Raw genomic sequence first — 16,651 nt, 5'->3', positions numbered from 1 at the left:
ATGGCAGTGGTGATGGAAGTGGCTCAACAGTGAGTCATGTTCCTCGTCATAATACCTTCTGTCTACCTTGAGGTTTACTCTCAGACACACGTGAGGACTTAAAGCAGAGACGCAGGACTTAAGTATGTTTGGGTCCACTGATACGCACAACAGCTACAGTACTGTATGTGCAACGTGTGTGGTGTGTGCATGCATGTTTAATGTTTCGTGGTACCTTTGGCCAATAAGGAAAGGGCACCAGTTTGGCTGCTAAACAAACATGGTGTCATAATCCCTTATCATCCACCTGCAGACAGCTCTGTTGGCCTTCTAGTTGCATAATACACTTAACCAATATAGAAACAACAACATGTAAGAGGGTAGGCCTTCTGGGAGCCACTAAATCAGGGTTCCCCAATAGGCGGCCCGCGGGCCATTTGCGGCCCGCGAGGGGCTACTGTCTGGCCCCCACCAACCCAGTAATAATGGTGGTATAAGAGCAGCAACAACACTAGTATATCGTCGTTGTTGGGTGGAAACCTTGTATCTCCAAATTTGTACGTTCTTTCGCAAATCATACAAGGCCGTCGCACAAAAGTAGTGAAAACAGCAGATCTACAAGCACACAACGCCTCGCACCACGAGGCGTTGTGTGCTTGTAGATCGGCTGTTTTCACTAGTTTAAATCATTTTTAATATGATAAATTCAAAATGAACGGTTTTGGACATACAAGATTTTCACCTGACAACGACGAAAACTGTTGCTGGAGTAGCGGGAACACCACCGTCACTCCCTGCAATGTTGCGGCCCTTGGCTTGGTACCCTAGACATAATTCGGCCTTTGGGAAAACTAATTGGGGAACCCTGCACTAAATCGAATGTAGCCTTTCATATTTGGTTTTCGGAAGGCTTTTAATTTTTTTTTAAGATATGCAACCTGAAATCTGTAATACAGAGTAGATTATGTGGCATTTGTGCTAGTTAATCACATTTTATGTCCCAATATATCCCCCAAATTATTCTAACTACTCCCAATATGTCTACCCTTCTCTCTGTCTATAGCAGTGAAATGGACTGTGTCCCTATGAGGATGCCTCTGGGGAGTTTACAAGAAGCCAAGGAAGAAGTGGAACTGATTACTGCCCCAGACATTACAGTCCCTGACTACCTCACCATACTGCAAGAGACAGAGGTGCGTGTGCGTGTGTGTGTGTGTGTGTGTGTGTGTGTGTGTGTGTGTGAGTTCAAGCCATCAAATCGTTAGTGTTAATTTGACTCTGAGATCGTACAAATATAACCCAGGTTACACTGGATTTTACTGCGGAGGAACAAGCTAGACTAATTGCACTGTTGTTTACCCAACACACACTCTCCCTTTAATCACTGCTGTGCCACCTGCACACACAGTGCTGTAGAAATGAAGTGTGGCCGTGAGATGTTGATATTGAGCTCATAACAAATAAGGTGTCAGTGTCTGCTTGCTATTCTTTCTGCATCAAATGTATCAAATGATTACATGGAGGCATGTGAAGCATCCTGGAATGTACCTCTCTCGTCTGATTGTAATTAAGATTATCATAACAATCAACTCTGATCTCCTCAGCGACTGCCCAGACTCATTCCTCTGTATATTTGGACATGGATTCCTTATAACATATTAGGAAGAAAAAAAAGGTCTTACTTGCTAATGTTGTCAAACTATAGCCAAGAGTCTTAAGAGATCACACTAGAATTTTGCCTCATATAGTCATACAAAATACGCAAAGACGCAATTATAACCCATGTAGAGATATCGCCCGAAGAAAAAGGCAGCACTCCAAGAACAGGCAAAACAAAGTAAAAATCTCTTTGTCCTTTTTCGAGTTGAGCCTTCCATCAGAGCATCCTTTTTTCCTCCAACCCACCCATTTATAACCTTGTTATGGTTATCCACTTTATAAATAAGGCTTTGTAGGATCTTTCCCAAGGAATGGGGGGATAAGAGATGAAGAGGAAGGAGGGAAATGATTAGTTGAGGAAGGAATAGTTAACCACATGACTTGGCTTTGGAGACAGGTAGATTCATTGGGACTCCTGAGGAGGACAGAGTTTGTTAGTTGTGTGATTTGGAGGAATTTTAAAATGAGGTTCATTTCTTGTTTTATTGTCCATTATGATGAATTAAGACATAGATTATTTGGTAAAATGTCATCTATTTGTGTTAACCTTTTTTGGTTGGACGATTATGAAAGACTTGAATTATGTTTTAGTAAAGGTATTTTCTTTTTGGCAGATTATGTGTGTAAGCTTGGTAAAAAAGACTAAGTGTTTTGTATGTCTGAAGCAAAGTTTGAAAAACAGTCTTTTTGTTGGTTTGTTTTTATTTTATTTTTAAATGTATACCTGTATAATGTATGGTACTGATGAAATGATTTATAATGATGTGTCCTGTAAGTCCATGTGGGCTGGGCACCTTTTTGGTGCACGACACGAAAATAAAGAAATCTATCTATCTATCACATGAACCCTTGTGTACCTATTCTGGCCTGGGCATGTCATAATAGGCGAACATTTCGGCAAACAGGAAGATGTGTAGAGGGGTAAAAAGAGGGACGTGGAAGAAATGGAGTGAAGAAATAAGAAATGTACTAACACATCATTTGTTTGATGTTTGTGGTACAGTTTGAGTTCAGTCTGGAGAAGTGGGTGCTGACGGGGCTCCAAGATGGCTACCCCAGCCAGCCTAAGCCTCCTGTTCTGCGCTCCCCATCAGAAGTACCGCCATCCTGCCCACCCTACTGGATGATGTTTAGTAGTCCCCAACAGAGCCGCCTGGCCAGCCGACACGATTCAGACTTCTGGGAGCCCAACCCTCGACAGAGGTCCCATAGTCTCAACCTGAAAGACCTGCGCACTGGCGTGAACCTCAACATCTCCGACTCCGACGATGAAGTAGAAAGCCCTGCAGAGAAAACGAAAACATTTTTGCCAGTGAAAGCCTCTTTGGCTGGAGGCCCTGTGCCCATTTTATGTCAGCGAGGTCCGAGAAAAGCACAGAAAGCCTTCACCCCCAACCTGCTGAATCCACCCACTTGTCTGAGCAGCCTCCCACATCAACGCAGGAAGAACCTGCGTCAGTGTTCCCTCTCAGGGTTGGATGCTTCTGGTGAAGACACCCAGAAAAAGAGCAGCCGCGCAGAACCTACGCAGGCTCTCACGTCCCACAAACACAGACCTCCCAACGCAAGGGCCAGCACAGTCGACAGGGTCCCCGACATTAAACACAACATGCTGGTAAGGGATGAAGCCATCTGAGAAACCTCGTAAAAATAATTCATGAATTCAAGACCAACAGTTTCTCTAATAACCATGTAATTATTTAGAGCTGATTGTAGGCTTAATCACACAAAAGAAAATGGAGAGTCAGTACAAACTATTTTGGTTAGACAGAGTTGTGTTTATTGGAATCGCTAGAAATATGTTAGCTATACAAATTGCCCTGTCTCTTGGGATAAATAATCAAAGGCTGGTTCCCAAAGGCGGGATATTTTCCAGCCTGAAGCCCAGAGCACTTATTTTTAGTGGGTAGAAGGGATGACCTTACTATAAGTAGCTCTATACATAGGTCTGGTAAAGACAAGCAAAGTATTTTAATCACCACAAGCCGTGATGGAAAGTAACTAATTACATTTACTCACTAAGTATTGTACTTCGGAACAGTTTTTACTTGAGTTACTTTTTTTTTAAGATTTGTTTTTGGGCTTGTTATGCCTTTATTTGATAGGATAGTAGACTGACAGGAAATGGGGAGAGAGCTGGGGACGACACGTGGCAAAGGCCGTCCGGACCTGGAATCAAACCGGCGACGCCAGCAGGCATCATAGCCTAGTATGTGGTATGCGCCTTGACCACTAGGCCAGTGGGCGCCCCTTACGTACTTTTCTTGAGTATTTAAATTGTCCAATACTTAATACTTCTACTACCTCTCAGAGTCAAATATTGTATTTTTTTACTACTCAACAATTATTTGAAAACTTTAGTTACTAGTTACTTTGCAGATATAGATTATTATACAAAATACACAACTGATACATTTAATAACCACTTTTTGAAAATAGCCTATCTACAAGCGCACAACATGTGCTCATACATCTCCTAGCTAAACCCTTATCAAGTTCACATAGATTTCGTTGCTCGGTAATTCAATTCCATGTTGTTAATCAAGGCATTGTTTTAATTTATTACTTGTGTTTTGGTTTAAGATTACCACAATTTTTCAAATAGAAGAGAAAATTGACTATGAACTATGATCGCTTTTCCCCCCCCTTTCACTGCACATTTCTAAAATATTTCTGGGGATTCTGCAGTCTAAACTTAGCTAGTGTAAAGTCTGGCCCTGGAGTCTGACCAGGATACTACAATTTCATCAGGATTAGCAAGTGGAAGTGCTCTGAAATTGTCTTTCTCAGCAAAGCTGCATCTCAAGGTTCAGGGACGAGGGACGTGCTGGGCCCCTGATTCAGCCCAGCGCGTTATATTTCGTCTTTGTCCCGTGGAAACCTTATATGTCCAAAACTGTTTGTTTTGTATTTATCATTTTAAAAATGATGATGAACTAGTGAAAACAGCCGATCCACAACGCCTCGCACCGCGAGGCGTTGTGTGCTTGTAGATCTGCTGTTTTCACTACTTTTGTGCAACGGCCTTGTATGATGAAGCAGGGCTTTGCTTTGCGAAAAAAAATATAAATTTGAAACTTGGAGATACGAGGTTTCTGCCCGACAGTGACGATTTACTTTGTTGGCCGCCCAGCTCCCAAAATGAAGGCCGACATTTAATTTTTATTTTTTTTCCTAATGGCCGGCCTGGAATGAACCGGCCGTTCGGGAGTTGTCCCGCTTTTCCCAATGGCCAGCACGTCCCTGTCAAGGTTAATCATCTGGATTAACCTTGCAACACGCCGTGAATGGCATTCCATTTGGCATGTTCACACTGTCAGTCAGGGTTTCAGTGTGCGGTCATATTTAGTTTCCATGCTAATCTCAGCATGGGGTTGTCCATCTCTCGTTGCATTTCTTCCTACAACCCTCCTCTACTGCAGTGTTGTTTTTGACAGCAAATTTTGATTTAGTTTTGGTCATAGTCTTTTGAAGAAAATCTCATTTAGTTTTAGTCATAATTTAGTCTCCTGAAAGGTTTTAGTTTTAGTCTAATTTTAGTCAACTAAATATCATGAGATTTTAGTTGACTAAATCTACAGTTTAGTCAATTAAAATGCATTTTGGCAGGCCTTGATGACATCGTAATGACTGATTTTACACTTGGTTGCATGCTGAAAATAGCCGATCTACAAGCTCACAACGCGCCGCAGCGCGACGCGTTGTGAGCTTGTAGATCGGCTATTTTCAGCACGCAACACCTGAGAGCAACCAAACATAAAATGACTCACTTCTCCACTAGTCCCTCCCTAACGTTTTAGTCTAGTTTTTATTTTGTTGACAACATTGTCAATATATTTAGTCTTAGTTTTAGTCATCACAGCTTTGTTTTTATTTAGTTTTTATTTAGTTTTCATTTAGTTTTCGTCAGTGAAAAGGACGCAGTCGACAAACATTTTTCGTCATAGTTTTAGTCGACGAAATCAACACTGCTTCCTACAACCCTCCTCTACTGTTTATCTTCCTCTCTCTTTATACATTCTCAAGCATGCAAAGACAAATCTACACACGCAATCATACATACACAGGGGACGTTTGCTGACATCGGTCTCCTCTTTTCCGCACAGTCTCTCAGCCCATATTCATGCTCGCCTCCCCCTCCATCTGCGACCTCGCGACCCCTGGGTTCCCACACGCCAATGCTGGACTCGTCACTGGAACTACTGTCTGCTTTGAGCCCAGAGGAGAGGGAGCTGTTGGGGGCCATCACAGATAGAGGGTACCCCCTCCGTGCGGCCATCATTGCCCTTCAGAAGACAGGGCAGCAATCCCCAGAACAGGTCAGTTAAAAATAACATACAGCATTGTCCACACAATGTCTCTTTGGTCTCGGCTCAGCTATTAACTTATTATTAGTGACCTTCTCTGAATCAAGAGAGCAGATCTGTAATCCTTGTGGCGTGGTAATAGACTGCGGACAGGTTCAACCATCAAAATGTCTTTCTTATCTCCTGGTACTTCTGTTATCCCATTCAGAGCTAACACAGTCTGACATCTTATTCCTTTGTATAGTAATGGTACACTAAGGTCAAAGATGTAATCGCAGCAATCCATCACTGACTCGCACCAAAAGCCCAACGTTTGTGTAATTTGCGACAGGGCCAACATTTTTCTACAATGACCCCGTACAACTAATAGAATTTAACTTATGTAATTCTTGCAACAGTCTGCCAAATCGTTTTTTTCTCCTTTTTTTTGCACCTTTCATAACTTGAAGCAGACGGTCTCTACCTCACTGTTGGCATGGCATTATACAGATGGAACATCTGGTTTCAGCTCTCAATATATCTGATGCTGTTGCCCTGTGAGGGAAAAAACCCACGCCACAGCAGCATAGCAAAAATAGATACCGTCTTCAGAGTTTCCACAGCCTGCTCTGTATTGGGTGCTTCTCATCGGTGTCAGTCCCGAGAGTCCGAATCAATCAAAGACCAGTACATAAGGTTAATGTGGGGAACCAGGGTAGAAGGTTGGTAGAGGTAAGCAAATGCTCCCTACTGGTATAGTGTAGGGACTAGGGCATTCACGAATAGTGGTTTTTAGTATTCGAATTATTAGACCTCAAAGTATTCGAATAGTCGAATATTCGACAGGACTGGCCAAACTGTCAAATATTAAGCAAGCAAGAGGCGAACATTGTGAAAATAGCCGATCTACATGCTCACAACGCCTTGCGTTGCGAGGGGTTGTGAGCATGTAGATCTGCTATTTTCACAATATTTATCTGTGGAACCGAGTCACATTAAATGTAATACCTACAATTCCAAGTGCTTGTCAGGGTGGGGGTCCCCAGTTCAAATATGTTTATTTTTGGGGTCACAGCCTAAAAAGGTTTGAGAACCCCTGGTATAGAGCATTAACAAATTCATCCACCAGGGGAATGACAAGTCATTCTTATGACTTCCTATCTAGCCAAGCTTGATAAACTATATGTTTTAAAGAGAAAACAATAAAAAAATAAAAATAAGCGAATATTCGACTTTGGTGAACAACGTCGAATAGTGACTTTGATATTCGAATATTCGAATATTTGGTGAATGCCCTAGTAGGGACAAGACATAATGAAATACACATGGGGTTGCAAATTTGGCCCCCACCAACTCTCCATTCCTGAGATGTTATAACCGATCACGTCATTTTGACCTGGCTTGATCTTTGACCATTTTCACCCCAAAAGATGCTCATCTTTTCGGGGGATTTCTCCTAATCATTCCCACCAAGTAACATGAATATCTGCCTCATCCTTCTTGAGTTATTTTGTTCACAGACAGCCTGCTGCATGCAGGCAGGCAGGGTAATTATGGAATGGTGTGTGGAGTAGAGACAGGCACTAAAGCGTTAGCAAAATTTATATTTGTATTGACTACATAGAGATAATGACAAAATTATTACAATGGTAAAATAAAAATTGTTTTGTGTTTTTGCATTTTGTGGTGCCGCAGATGGAAAGTCCATACAGTTTTCCATAGAGAGATTTCCAAAAATATTGATATCAATTATATTAAGCCTAGAATCAAGCCATCCAGGCTCCTGGTATGACCATAAAACATTAGATTCTGTGTGAAAACCTATTTGAATATGTAATTATATTATTTAATGATGTCATATACTATATTTAATAAATACCCTTTTTTGCTATATGGCTTGGTTCCATGTTTAAATTATAAAAAATATTCTCAGAAATCTCCATGGGAAAAATGAACCTATTGCTTCATTGCACCATGGCAAGACAAAGCCACGCTGTTGCATAACTATTGGCAGACACTGAAAACTGCAGGAAGTCTGCAGGAAGCTAGGTAATTGATTCCACACAAATCAGATACATTTAGAACCTTGATAAGTACAACATTAATATCTTGTTCAAATAACGTCACTCTGAGACGGATGGATAACAACCAGAGGCCAGCAGAGTGAACGGTGAGAGCAGCGTGACATCTGCTACAGCACACAGACCAGAATGAATATTGCACTGATTGAGCAAGTAATGCGTGGATCTCTGTTGATGAAGTCTTGTTATATGAATTTGCCACTGCCAGCTGCGATCTCTCTTCTTGTTGCATGGAAGGAGAAAGTAGAGTCAGGAAAGATGTAGGGAGGAATGCAGGCAGTCACCTAGCTCTGGTTAGATGGAGTTCTCCTAACTCTAGGGACCCTAAATCCTTTCTTCAACAGACTTTCCAAAACCACGAGTTTTATCAGTAGAATCATCTTCTTTTGTGTTACTTTGTTATTATTATTATTATTTCACATCATTTTGTTTATTGTGTGTTATTTGTTTCTAATATTAATTTGTTTGTTTTATCTAATTCTATAATTTCTATATTTTTTCTTTGTTCCTTCTGGAGCTCACGGCCTGGAAAGGTTGAGAACCACTAGTCTGTGATACAGTATGTGGATATGTGTTTTGCCTGCAGATCCTGAGTTACATGGTGGCATGTGACCATCTCTGTGAGCTGGGTTACGATGCAGCTCAGGTAGAGGAGGCCCTGGAGATGTTCCAGAACTGTGAAACCAAGGTAAACCGCCCTCCTTGTACAGCAGTGGTTCTCAACCAGTGGTCCGGGGACCACCAGTGGTCTGTGGTCCTTGAGGGGGTTCCGCGATGCAAATAAATGTGTTCTCATTCGTCGTCGAACTGTCAATGTGGCAAATGAATGATTGTCATTCGCTGTGGGAGATGTGGGCGTCTAAAAGTGACCAACCACTGGTCTCAGATGCAGAGACTGGGCTCTCAAGCGCGAAGGATATACTCGGCTCATAACAGTAAACAGACAGGTTTTGACAGGTCTTGCTTAATATGAATAAAATAACAGTACTTTACAACTGTCGGTTATTTTTCGCTGGACATACAACTGGACATATAGCTACGTCAGCCTGTGCCACGCACTGCAGCCTGCAGGCAGGCTGTTGTGTCTCACTGTGAGCGAGACCGAACCTTCTCCCAAATATGCTATAAATTAACCCGATTATATTAAGCCTAAAATGGTTCCGCCGCCGTGCAGAACCGTTTTTAACAGTTTTTAACCATAGAAAAAAAAGAGTAAAATCTTACGGGTCCATTTGATTTCATTTTACGCTCTCAAGACTTTAATTATTGTTAAACACCTGCATTACAATAGGTCTACACAATTACAGAATGTACTTCAGAAGAATAGTTATGTTGATCGACTAAACGTGTGCCTGTTATCTCTCCTAGTCCTATCCCACATCAATACAGCATGGAATTGTGGATAAAATCGTATCCAACAAAAACAAAATATTCTACGTTTTGGGTCTGAGAGGCTAAATCTCATCTAGTGGTGGTCCGTGGCTCAAATGCAGAATAAACAATAGACCTTGATATGAAAAGGGTTGAAAACCACTGATACATACACTCAGGGTTCCCACGGTTATGAAATTCCTGGAAATATTTTGAAATTAGAAAAAAAGAAATCCAGTACTGGAAAGGTTTTGGAATTGATCAAGGGTCCTGGAAGGTCCTGGACAAAATAGCTATGCATTGTCTTTGGTTATTGATTTTGTTAATACCTCTGAGATGACAAATGAAACATTGGCCAAATTGTCAAATATTAGAGGCAGAAATTGTGAAATTTCACAATAGAAACGTGTTATACAAAATCCCTCAACTCTTGTTCTCGTCAGGGTGCCGGGTCCCCAGTTAAAATATGATTATTTCGAGGGTCACAGCCTGAAAAGGTTGAGAACCACTGGCGTACACTAACTACCTGTCTTTGGGCATTGCGCGTAGGAGTAAGCGACTTGTTATTGAGCTGAATTATTGTTATATAGTCCTGGAAATTGGGTTAAATATTTTTGGAAATTAATTGGTAAAAATGTGTGGGAACCCTGTACACTGCTTGGGTAACAATACAATATGATCTTCTCTTGTTGACTATCAGGCTAAGGAGTTCCTTCATCTGCTCAGGCAGTTCAATGAGATGGGCTTCCAGCAGAACGCCATCAAAGAGGTCCTGCTTGTACATGACAACCACTGTGAGAGGGCTCTGGAGGAGCTGATGATGCTTACAACATGACAGTGAACACACACACACACACACACACACACACACACACACACACACACACACACACACACACACACACACACACACACACACTAGGCCCTAGGGCATTCACCACATATTCGAATATTCGAATATCAAAGTCACTATTCAACATTGTTCACCGAAGTCGAATATTCGCCTTTTTTTTTTTCTCTTAAAAAAAATAAATATATATTTCTTCATGGTTTATAAAGCTTGGGTAGATAGGAAGTCATAAGAATGAGTTGTCAATGCCCCTGGCGGATGAATTTGTTAATGCTCTATACCAGGGGTTCTCAAACTTTTTTAGGCCGTGACCTCCAAAATAAACATATTTGAACTGGGGTATTACATTTAATGTGACTCGGTTCTACAGATAAATATTGTGAAAATAGCAGATCTACATGCTCGTTGCGAGGCGTTGTGAGCATGTAGATCGGCTATTTTCACCATGTTCGCCTCTTGCTTACTTAATATTATTTGACAGTTTGCCCAGTTTGGCGAGTCCTGTCGACTGTCAAATATTCGACTATTCGCATACTTTGAGGTCGAATAATTCGAATACTAAAAAGCTCTATTCGTGAATGCCCTAACACACACACACACACACACACACACACACACACACACACACACACACACACACACACACACACACCTTAACATGCATCTGCATCCTATTTAATTGGATAAAACATCTAAGCGGTATTAATAGTTTTAATCATTTATGGACAGTGGCCTTTAAAATAAGGATCTCTACTTACGATATGGTGTATTAAGTAATTTGCCCATAATTAATTATTTTGGCTCAGTTGTTTTGTTATTGAGCCTTTGACAAAAAAATGAAAAAGGTTTAGTATGCTAATAGTTTATTCAATGTGCAAGTCACTTAATTTTTCCCTGGTATGGATGCTTTTGCTGAATGAATGAATAATATCTTAAATACTGTCTTTTTTCTGTCAAATCTGGCAATTGCTGACTGGCGTTGCCAACTCTTACTTTTTTTACCTGAATATGCCTATAACTTTAATTTATAAGAATACATGTTGTGACTCTAACTGTATATTTAAAAAAAGCAATTGTCTAAAATTCATTAAACATACAATACAAAGATTGTTGTGTTTTTATTGTGTTTTCAGCAACTCTTCATAACACAACTTTATTCCTGCACATATTTGCCATGCCTTCTCTGTTGATGTGTGCCAGTTTTCACATGGCTATACAATACTGGTTTGTTACCGGCCTATCGGTGTCCTAAGAGCTTAGCATCGGGGGTTGAGCAAAGGGAAGAGTCGGCATATATTAAAGATGTGTATCTATGATGATGGACATAACACACTCTGCTTAGAGCGGATTTCTTTTTACTTTTCCAGTTTCATCAGTTCATCAGCTAATGAACATAGTCATACCTATGTCAAACACAGTCTTATGTCAAACCTATGTCAAACATAGTCAAACACAATGTTAAAGAAATCGAAAGTACAGAAAGCAGTGGATAATAAATTGGAAAGATTAAGCTTATTAGCGGATACTTTACTCGCCTGCTGACTAGACATGGTTTGAAAAAACAAAACAAAAAAAAGTTAAATGTTTGATTAAAATGTCAATGTCAGCGTGGCAGCGTTACCTAAGGCAGTGTTTTGTTATCTAACAATCCACGATTTTAAATTAGATCTAAAAACATGTCAGGGAGACTTGACACAGCTATGCACAAGTTTTCTTATTTATCTCTGAGTGAACGCCATCTTGGCCTTATCTAACCCTGATTCCCAGAATGAATACCCCTGGGAGCGTGCTGTTATGCAAGTGTTGTTTTCTGTAAAAACAGGAAAAGTGCACATGTCTGTCAGTGTCTGCTTGGCACAGAGAACCTGTTATCAGGGATTGGTTTGCATTGCCAGTGTCGATGGCTAGGTCTGGTTTCACGTTTCCAAAATGAACTGAATTGACTTATTTGCTATTTCAGCGATAGTTTTCTCTCCTCGTGGAGAGAGAGAGAGAGCACCAACAGGTTATTTGTATACACATTCACGGACATTCAGTCAAAGCATTGCCTCACGGATCTGGGACTGTCGTCGAAAAGGTCTGCAAAGTTCCGGCTGTGAGTCAGAACCTCCGTGTTTCCTATGCGGGGGGCGGCGGCTTTGGGAAGCCGCAGCAGAAATGTGTACATGGATCCAATCCTTCCAAAACCCTTCATCCGTCTCTTGGTTTTCCACTTGTGGTCATCTATGGTGTACTCTGTGGTCACCATTTGGTCGAGGGTGAAGACAGAGTCCCCTCGCACCACAGCAGTGAACAGAGAGCAGTTGCTGTTCCCGTACTGGCCAGATACAGCTGTCCACTGGCCAGTGCTGAGGTTGTAGCAGTCCATCACGCACATCAGGAAGTCATCGCAGGGTCCATTGCGCATCACGTACACATTGTCCTTGTGGGCCACCATGCAATGGCCGTAGCTCTGTTGGCGAATGAGCGTGGTGACCAACACCCACTGGTCTCTTTCGGGTACGTACTCGTGAATCTCTGTGGCGCCCTTTGCCTTCCAGAGGCAGATAAAGATCCTGTCCATGGCTTTAGCAGAGGCCACCGACGCTGCCGGGCAGGGGAGATGAGACGTAAAGCTCCAGTTTGCTTTAGATACGCTGTACCTCTCCACAGATGCCATGGCCTTCCTGTCATACTCTCCTCCTACGGCATAGAGAAAGCCGTCGTGTCCTATAAGAGTGAAATTGTAACGTAGTTGCTGGGGACTGGGGATCATGGACCAAGTGTTACTCACAGGGTCATAGCAAAAGCCACCCTCTACAACCTTCTTGCTGACATCATGGACCCCACCAATGATGTAGAGTTTGTTGTCATGGACAGTCACACCTGCCATGGTGGTACTAGTGCTCAAGGGGAGATCGGTAAGGGCCTTCCACTCTCTGTCGTTCTCATCCAAATAATACACTGTCCTCTGGCAGCCCTTCAACTTCTCAGTGGACGGTGAATGGGTACACACCGCAATGTAGGTACTCGGAGCAAGAGACTCGATGTATTCAACCAGCTCTCTAGGTAAGGCGTGAACATGCTCTTGCAGGTCGGAGTACATGTCTCGGACGAATAAGGCAGCACTGTGGGAGAGCTCCCACACACCGTAGGTGGCAGCCGTGTGGAGCATGAGTAGACAGTTGTCAGAGTTGATGCTGTTGATCAGGTGCTTTGTGAGAGCTTGGACTTGGAGGAAAGCAGCACACTCGATGGCTTCCACGATCTCGTCACCTCCCAGGACGGGCCGCTCGCCGTGCAGAACGCGGAGCACAGTGAGAAAGCCCAAGGCGCCCACGCCCCTCAGATGGATCTCCTCTTGGTGGCACTCCTTCATTCCTGACTGGAAAAGAGCTCGGAAGTACTCGCAGCTTTGACCGAGGAGGGTTTTATCCACGACAAAGAGGCTGTCGTCCACTCTCACTCTCAGGGTGTCCCTCTCTAGTGAGTTCAGTGCCTTGCGGAGATCCCCATCCTGGCTGCCAGCCTCTGAGCCCGGACAGCTGCTCACCTCCATCACTTCACGGGCAAATATCTTCATTACAGTACCATGCAGCCACACACAAAACTCACCAAGAGATGAATAATAACGTGAAGGAAATCTAAATCCTAAAAATATCCACAATACGTCCTTTTGGCATCACTGGGCAACCAGCGTGAACACAGCCAGTCCGGAGCAGATGAGGCTTAACTGTATCGACTGTTTCTATTTGTTTTCACAGCTACTAGAATAGACTGGTCTAAACATAGCACCGTTGTACATTAGGATGACATGCAGTCAAGGCAGACACCAGAGTTGACCTACTGAAAGAGGAGATGGAATATGACAGGCAGGGGTAGAGGCATTGTACACTTACTGTAATGTGCAGATGATTTATGGCTCTTTGTTTTGTGGTGACTGGTGGCCACTGGCCAATGGAATCACAGCTGAAAATACCAGGGTTTGTCCTAGGACATATAAAAATATCGACCTATAACAATAGGTTGTTCTCAGAGGATATAGATACAAATATTTCAACAGCCAAGCTTCTTTTTTTTACCAGTTATCCAATCAGAAAGGCTAAAACCTTACCTTATAAGGGGTTGTTAAGTCTGACATCATTTTGTAGGCAGAGGAGAACTTTTGGGGCCAAAAGGCCCCAGCGCCTGAATCTTTTTACTATTTTTACTATTTACAAATTTTTCTTCTCTTTGTTGTTGAAAGGAAAGTGGTAGAATTATACTTTAGTCGTTATTCTTGTCTCTGATCTGTTGAAATAGCGAGGGACAGATATTGATAATAAATCTGCTTGGCGGTCTGACTACAAAATTATGTATGCCCCATGGCATCTGACCAAACCAATCATGCGTGTCTACAAGGTGAAGACACGCCAGCCCAGCAACACACCTTGTTGAGACAACTCTCATTGACAGAAGTGTTGAATGCTGTTTTCATGTTAAATAAGCCTTATGAGTATGAAATTGGGGTAATAGTCATTTGTAGTAGGGTAATCCAATTGCAAAAATATATTCTGTTAATAAACATCTACTGATGCACAAACTCCTCCAGGCGACCTGACCGAAGCTGATCAGACCCCGGCCTATGTCCAAGTGGCATGCTAATGCCCCCACTGTCTCTTGGGGGCTTAGGGTGGCATAGTTGTGAGATGTTTGCAGCAGGTGTTGCTGGTGACTCCAGGAGGATCTGGGCACTGAGCCTCCGGGCCTGTATCCTCCTGCGTCTGACCGTTCTTCTGTGCGATGTGTCATCGTTGCTGCATGGGCACAAAACATCTAATTCTGTCTTGATTGATTTTTCTGTTACGTTTGTCATTGGCTTCCAAAGTTTGCAGGATTGGTCCATTTTGAACAAAATTACTTAAATCATGAATGCAGCTTGTGATTACAGAGAAATTCTGCACGCACATTCCCACTATATTAAGGAACAAATGCCACTCTTTTCACATTGGCCTGTTATAGCGCCACCAGCACGTCGACCTTTGCCAAACTAATTTTTGGAACAAAATGCCTCAAATCATGCATGCATTGCCGTTAAAGGCCAAAGAAGACATGGCACCCTTTTCACATTTAGCACCACCAGGACCTGCCTGGCCTGGTGGAGACCTGTGCTCGGAAGAGCACTGCTTCTATATTTTTTTTTTTCTTTTTGTAATTCTAAAATGTTTTCACAATTTTTCAAAAATGTTCACAACACATGGACCATTGAGCAAGAACAGAAATTTGCCAATTTCCATGTATTGTCTCCGCTCACGCAAATCGGTACACAGTGTATCTCTATAAACGAAACGTCCGGGTCATATTCGATTATGTCGGCTGTGATTGGTTTCCAAGGTTTGCAGAAGTGCTCCGTTTTCAATAAAATGCTTCAAATCATGAACATAGCTTGCATTTACCTGACATTTTGCACATTCCCACATCCCACTACTAATAGGCCAGGATCACTTTTTCAAATCAGCCTCATGGTGGCACTATAACATGTTTTACCTATAACTCTAAAAGAAGAATCTCTCAAGCAAATCAGTACACATGATTACTGTAATCATGTGATCAAGACGGATCTGTATGATTTTTCATATTCTATCCTGATTGCCTAAGATTTTTTTAAATTGCCTTTTTACAGAGCCACCAGGAGGCTGATCTTCGCAAAACATTTTTTTTAAATATTAGGCCTACTCCCACAAATGTTAAATCCACTCCAAACATCACACAAATCAGTACACATAGTTATCAAGATGGATCCATTCCATCCTGATTAAGATGGATCCATTCCATCCTGATTGACGAATTCCAAACATTACTGGCCCACAATAACCAACCTGACCTGGCGGAGACCTGTGGTCCGAGGAGCACTTTTTCTAGTTTATTATTCTTATATCATTATTTTACAGTTGTGAAATTATTAAATAGGGCTTTCTATTTGGCATTAGCAAATAAATAAGCATTAAAGAGTGATATGATCGTGACTCAAGTCTTTTAAGAGGGTTGCTATTTTTCACGGATATTAATATTGCTTATTAATAGGCTATGTGTCGATATTATAAAAATGCATTAAAGGCTGTGTGTTTCATTTAGCCTACACTCAGCCACGTGTATGCCTATGTAAAAATGTGTAGGAGCTATAGTCAACTTTTTCATTGTAGGGCCAACACTTTGTTTACATCCTAGTCTATAGACTAGAATGTAAACAAAGTGTCGGTCTGACAATGGCCAAAATGATTATTTTATCATTATTTTACGCTTTTTGTGGTCATTTTTGAATAGAAACACATATGTGAAGCTTATTTTTTTATAAAATATTTTCGAAACATTATTTTTATTTTAGCATCCGTTTCTCAAGAAAAAGTTGACTATAGCTCCTTTAATTAAGTCCCTTCCCATAAATGGAGATGGCAGTCAATCATGTG

At 41.8% G+C, this 16,651-nt stretch overlaps 2 protein-coding genes across 2 annotated transcripts; one reads left to right on the top strand and one right to left on the bottom strand.

Moving 5' to 3' along the window:
• On the top strand, positions 1 to 10,211 carry ubap1lb (ubiquitin associated protein 1-like b; the record flags this gene model as incomplete). Its single annotated transcript, XM_080730062.1, has 6 exons — positions 1 to 29; positions 1,043 to 1,172; positions 2,642 to 3,253; positions 5,745 to 5,957; positions 8,592 to 8,693; positions 10,077 to 10,211. The coding sequence occupies 6 exons, from the start codon at positions 1 to 3 to the stop codon at positions 10,209 to 10,211; spliced, it is 1,221 nt and encodes a 406-aa protein (XP_080586188.1).
• Positions 10,212 to 12,258: 2,047 nt separating this feature from the next.
• Positions 12,259 to 14,996, bottom strand: kbtbd13a (kelch repeat and BTB domain containing 13a; the record flags this gene model as incomplete). Its single annotated transcript, XM_080730061.1, has 2 exons — positions 12,259 to 13,782; positions 14,859 to 14,996. The coding sequence occupies 2 exons, from the start codon at positions 14,994 to 14,996 to the stop codon at positions 12,259 to 12,261; spliced, it is 1,662 nt and encodes a 553-aa protein (XP_080586187.1).
• Positions 14,997 to 16,651: the final 1,655 nt, after the last annotated feature.

The sequence above is a fragment of the Nannobrachium achirus genome (genome assembly GCF_963921795.1).
Source record: "Nannobrachium achirus genome assembly, chromosome: 7".
Lineage (NCBI taxonomy): Eukaryota > Metazoa > Chordata > Actinopteri > Myctophiformes > Myctophidae > Nannobrachium > Nannobrachium achirus.
This window is presented reverse-complemented; position numbering and strand designations above follow the sequence as displayed.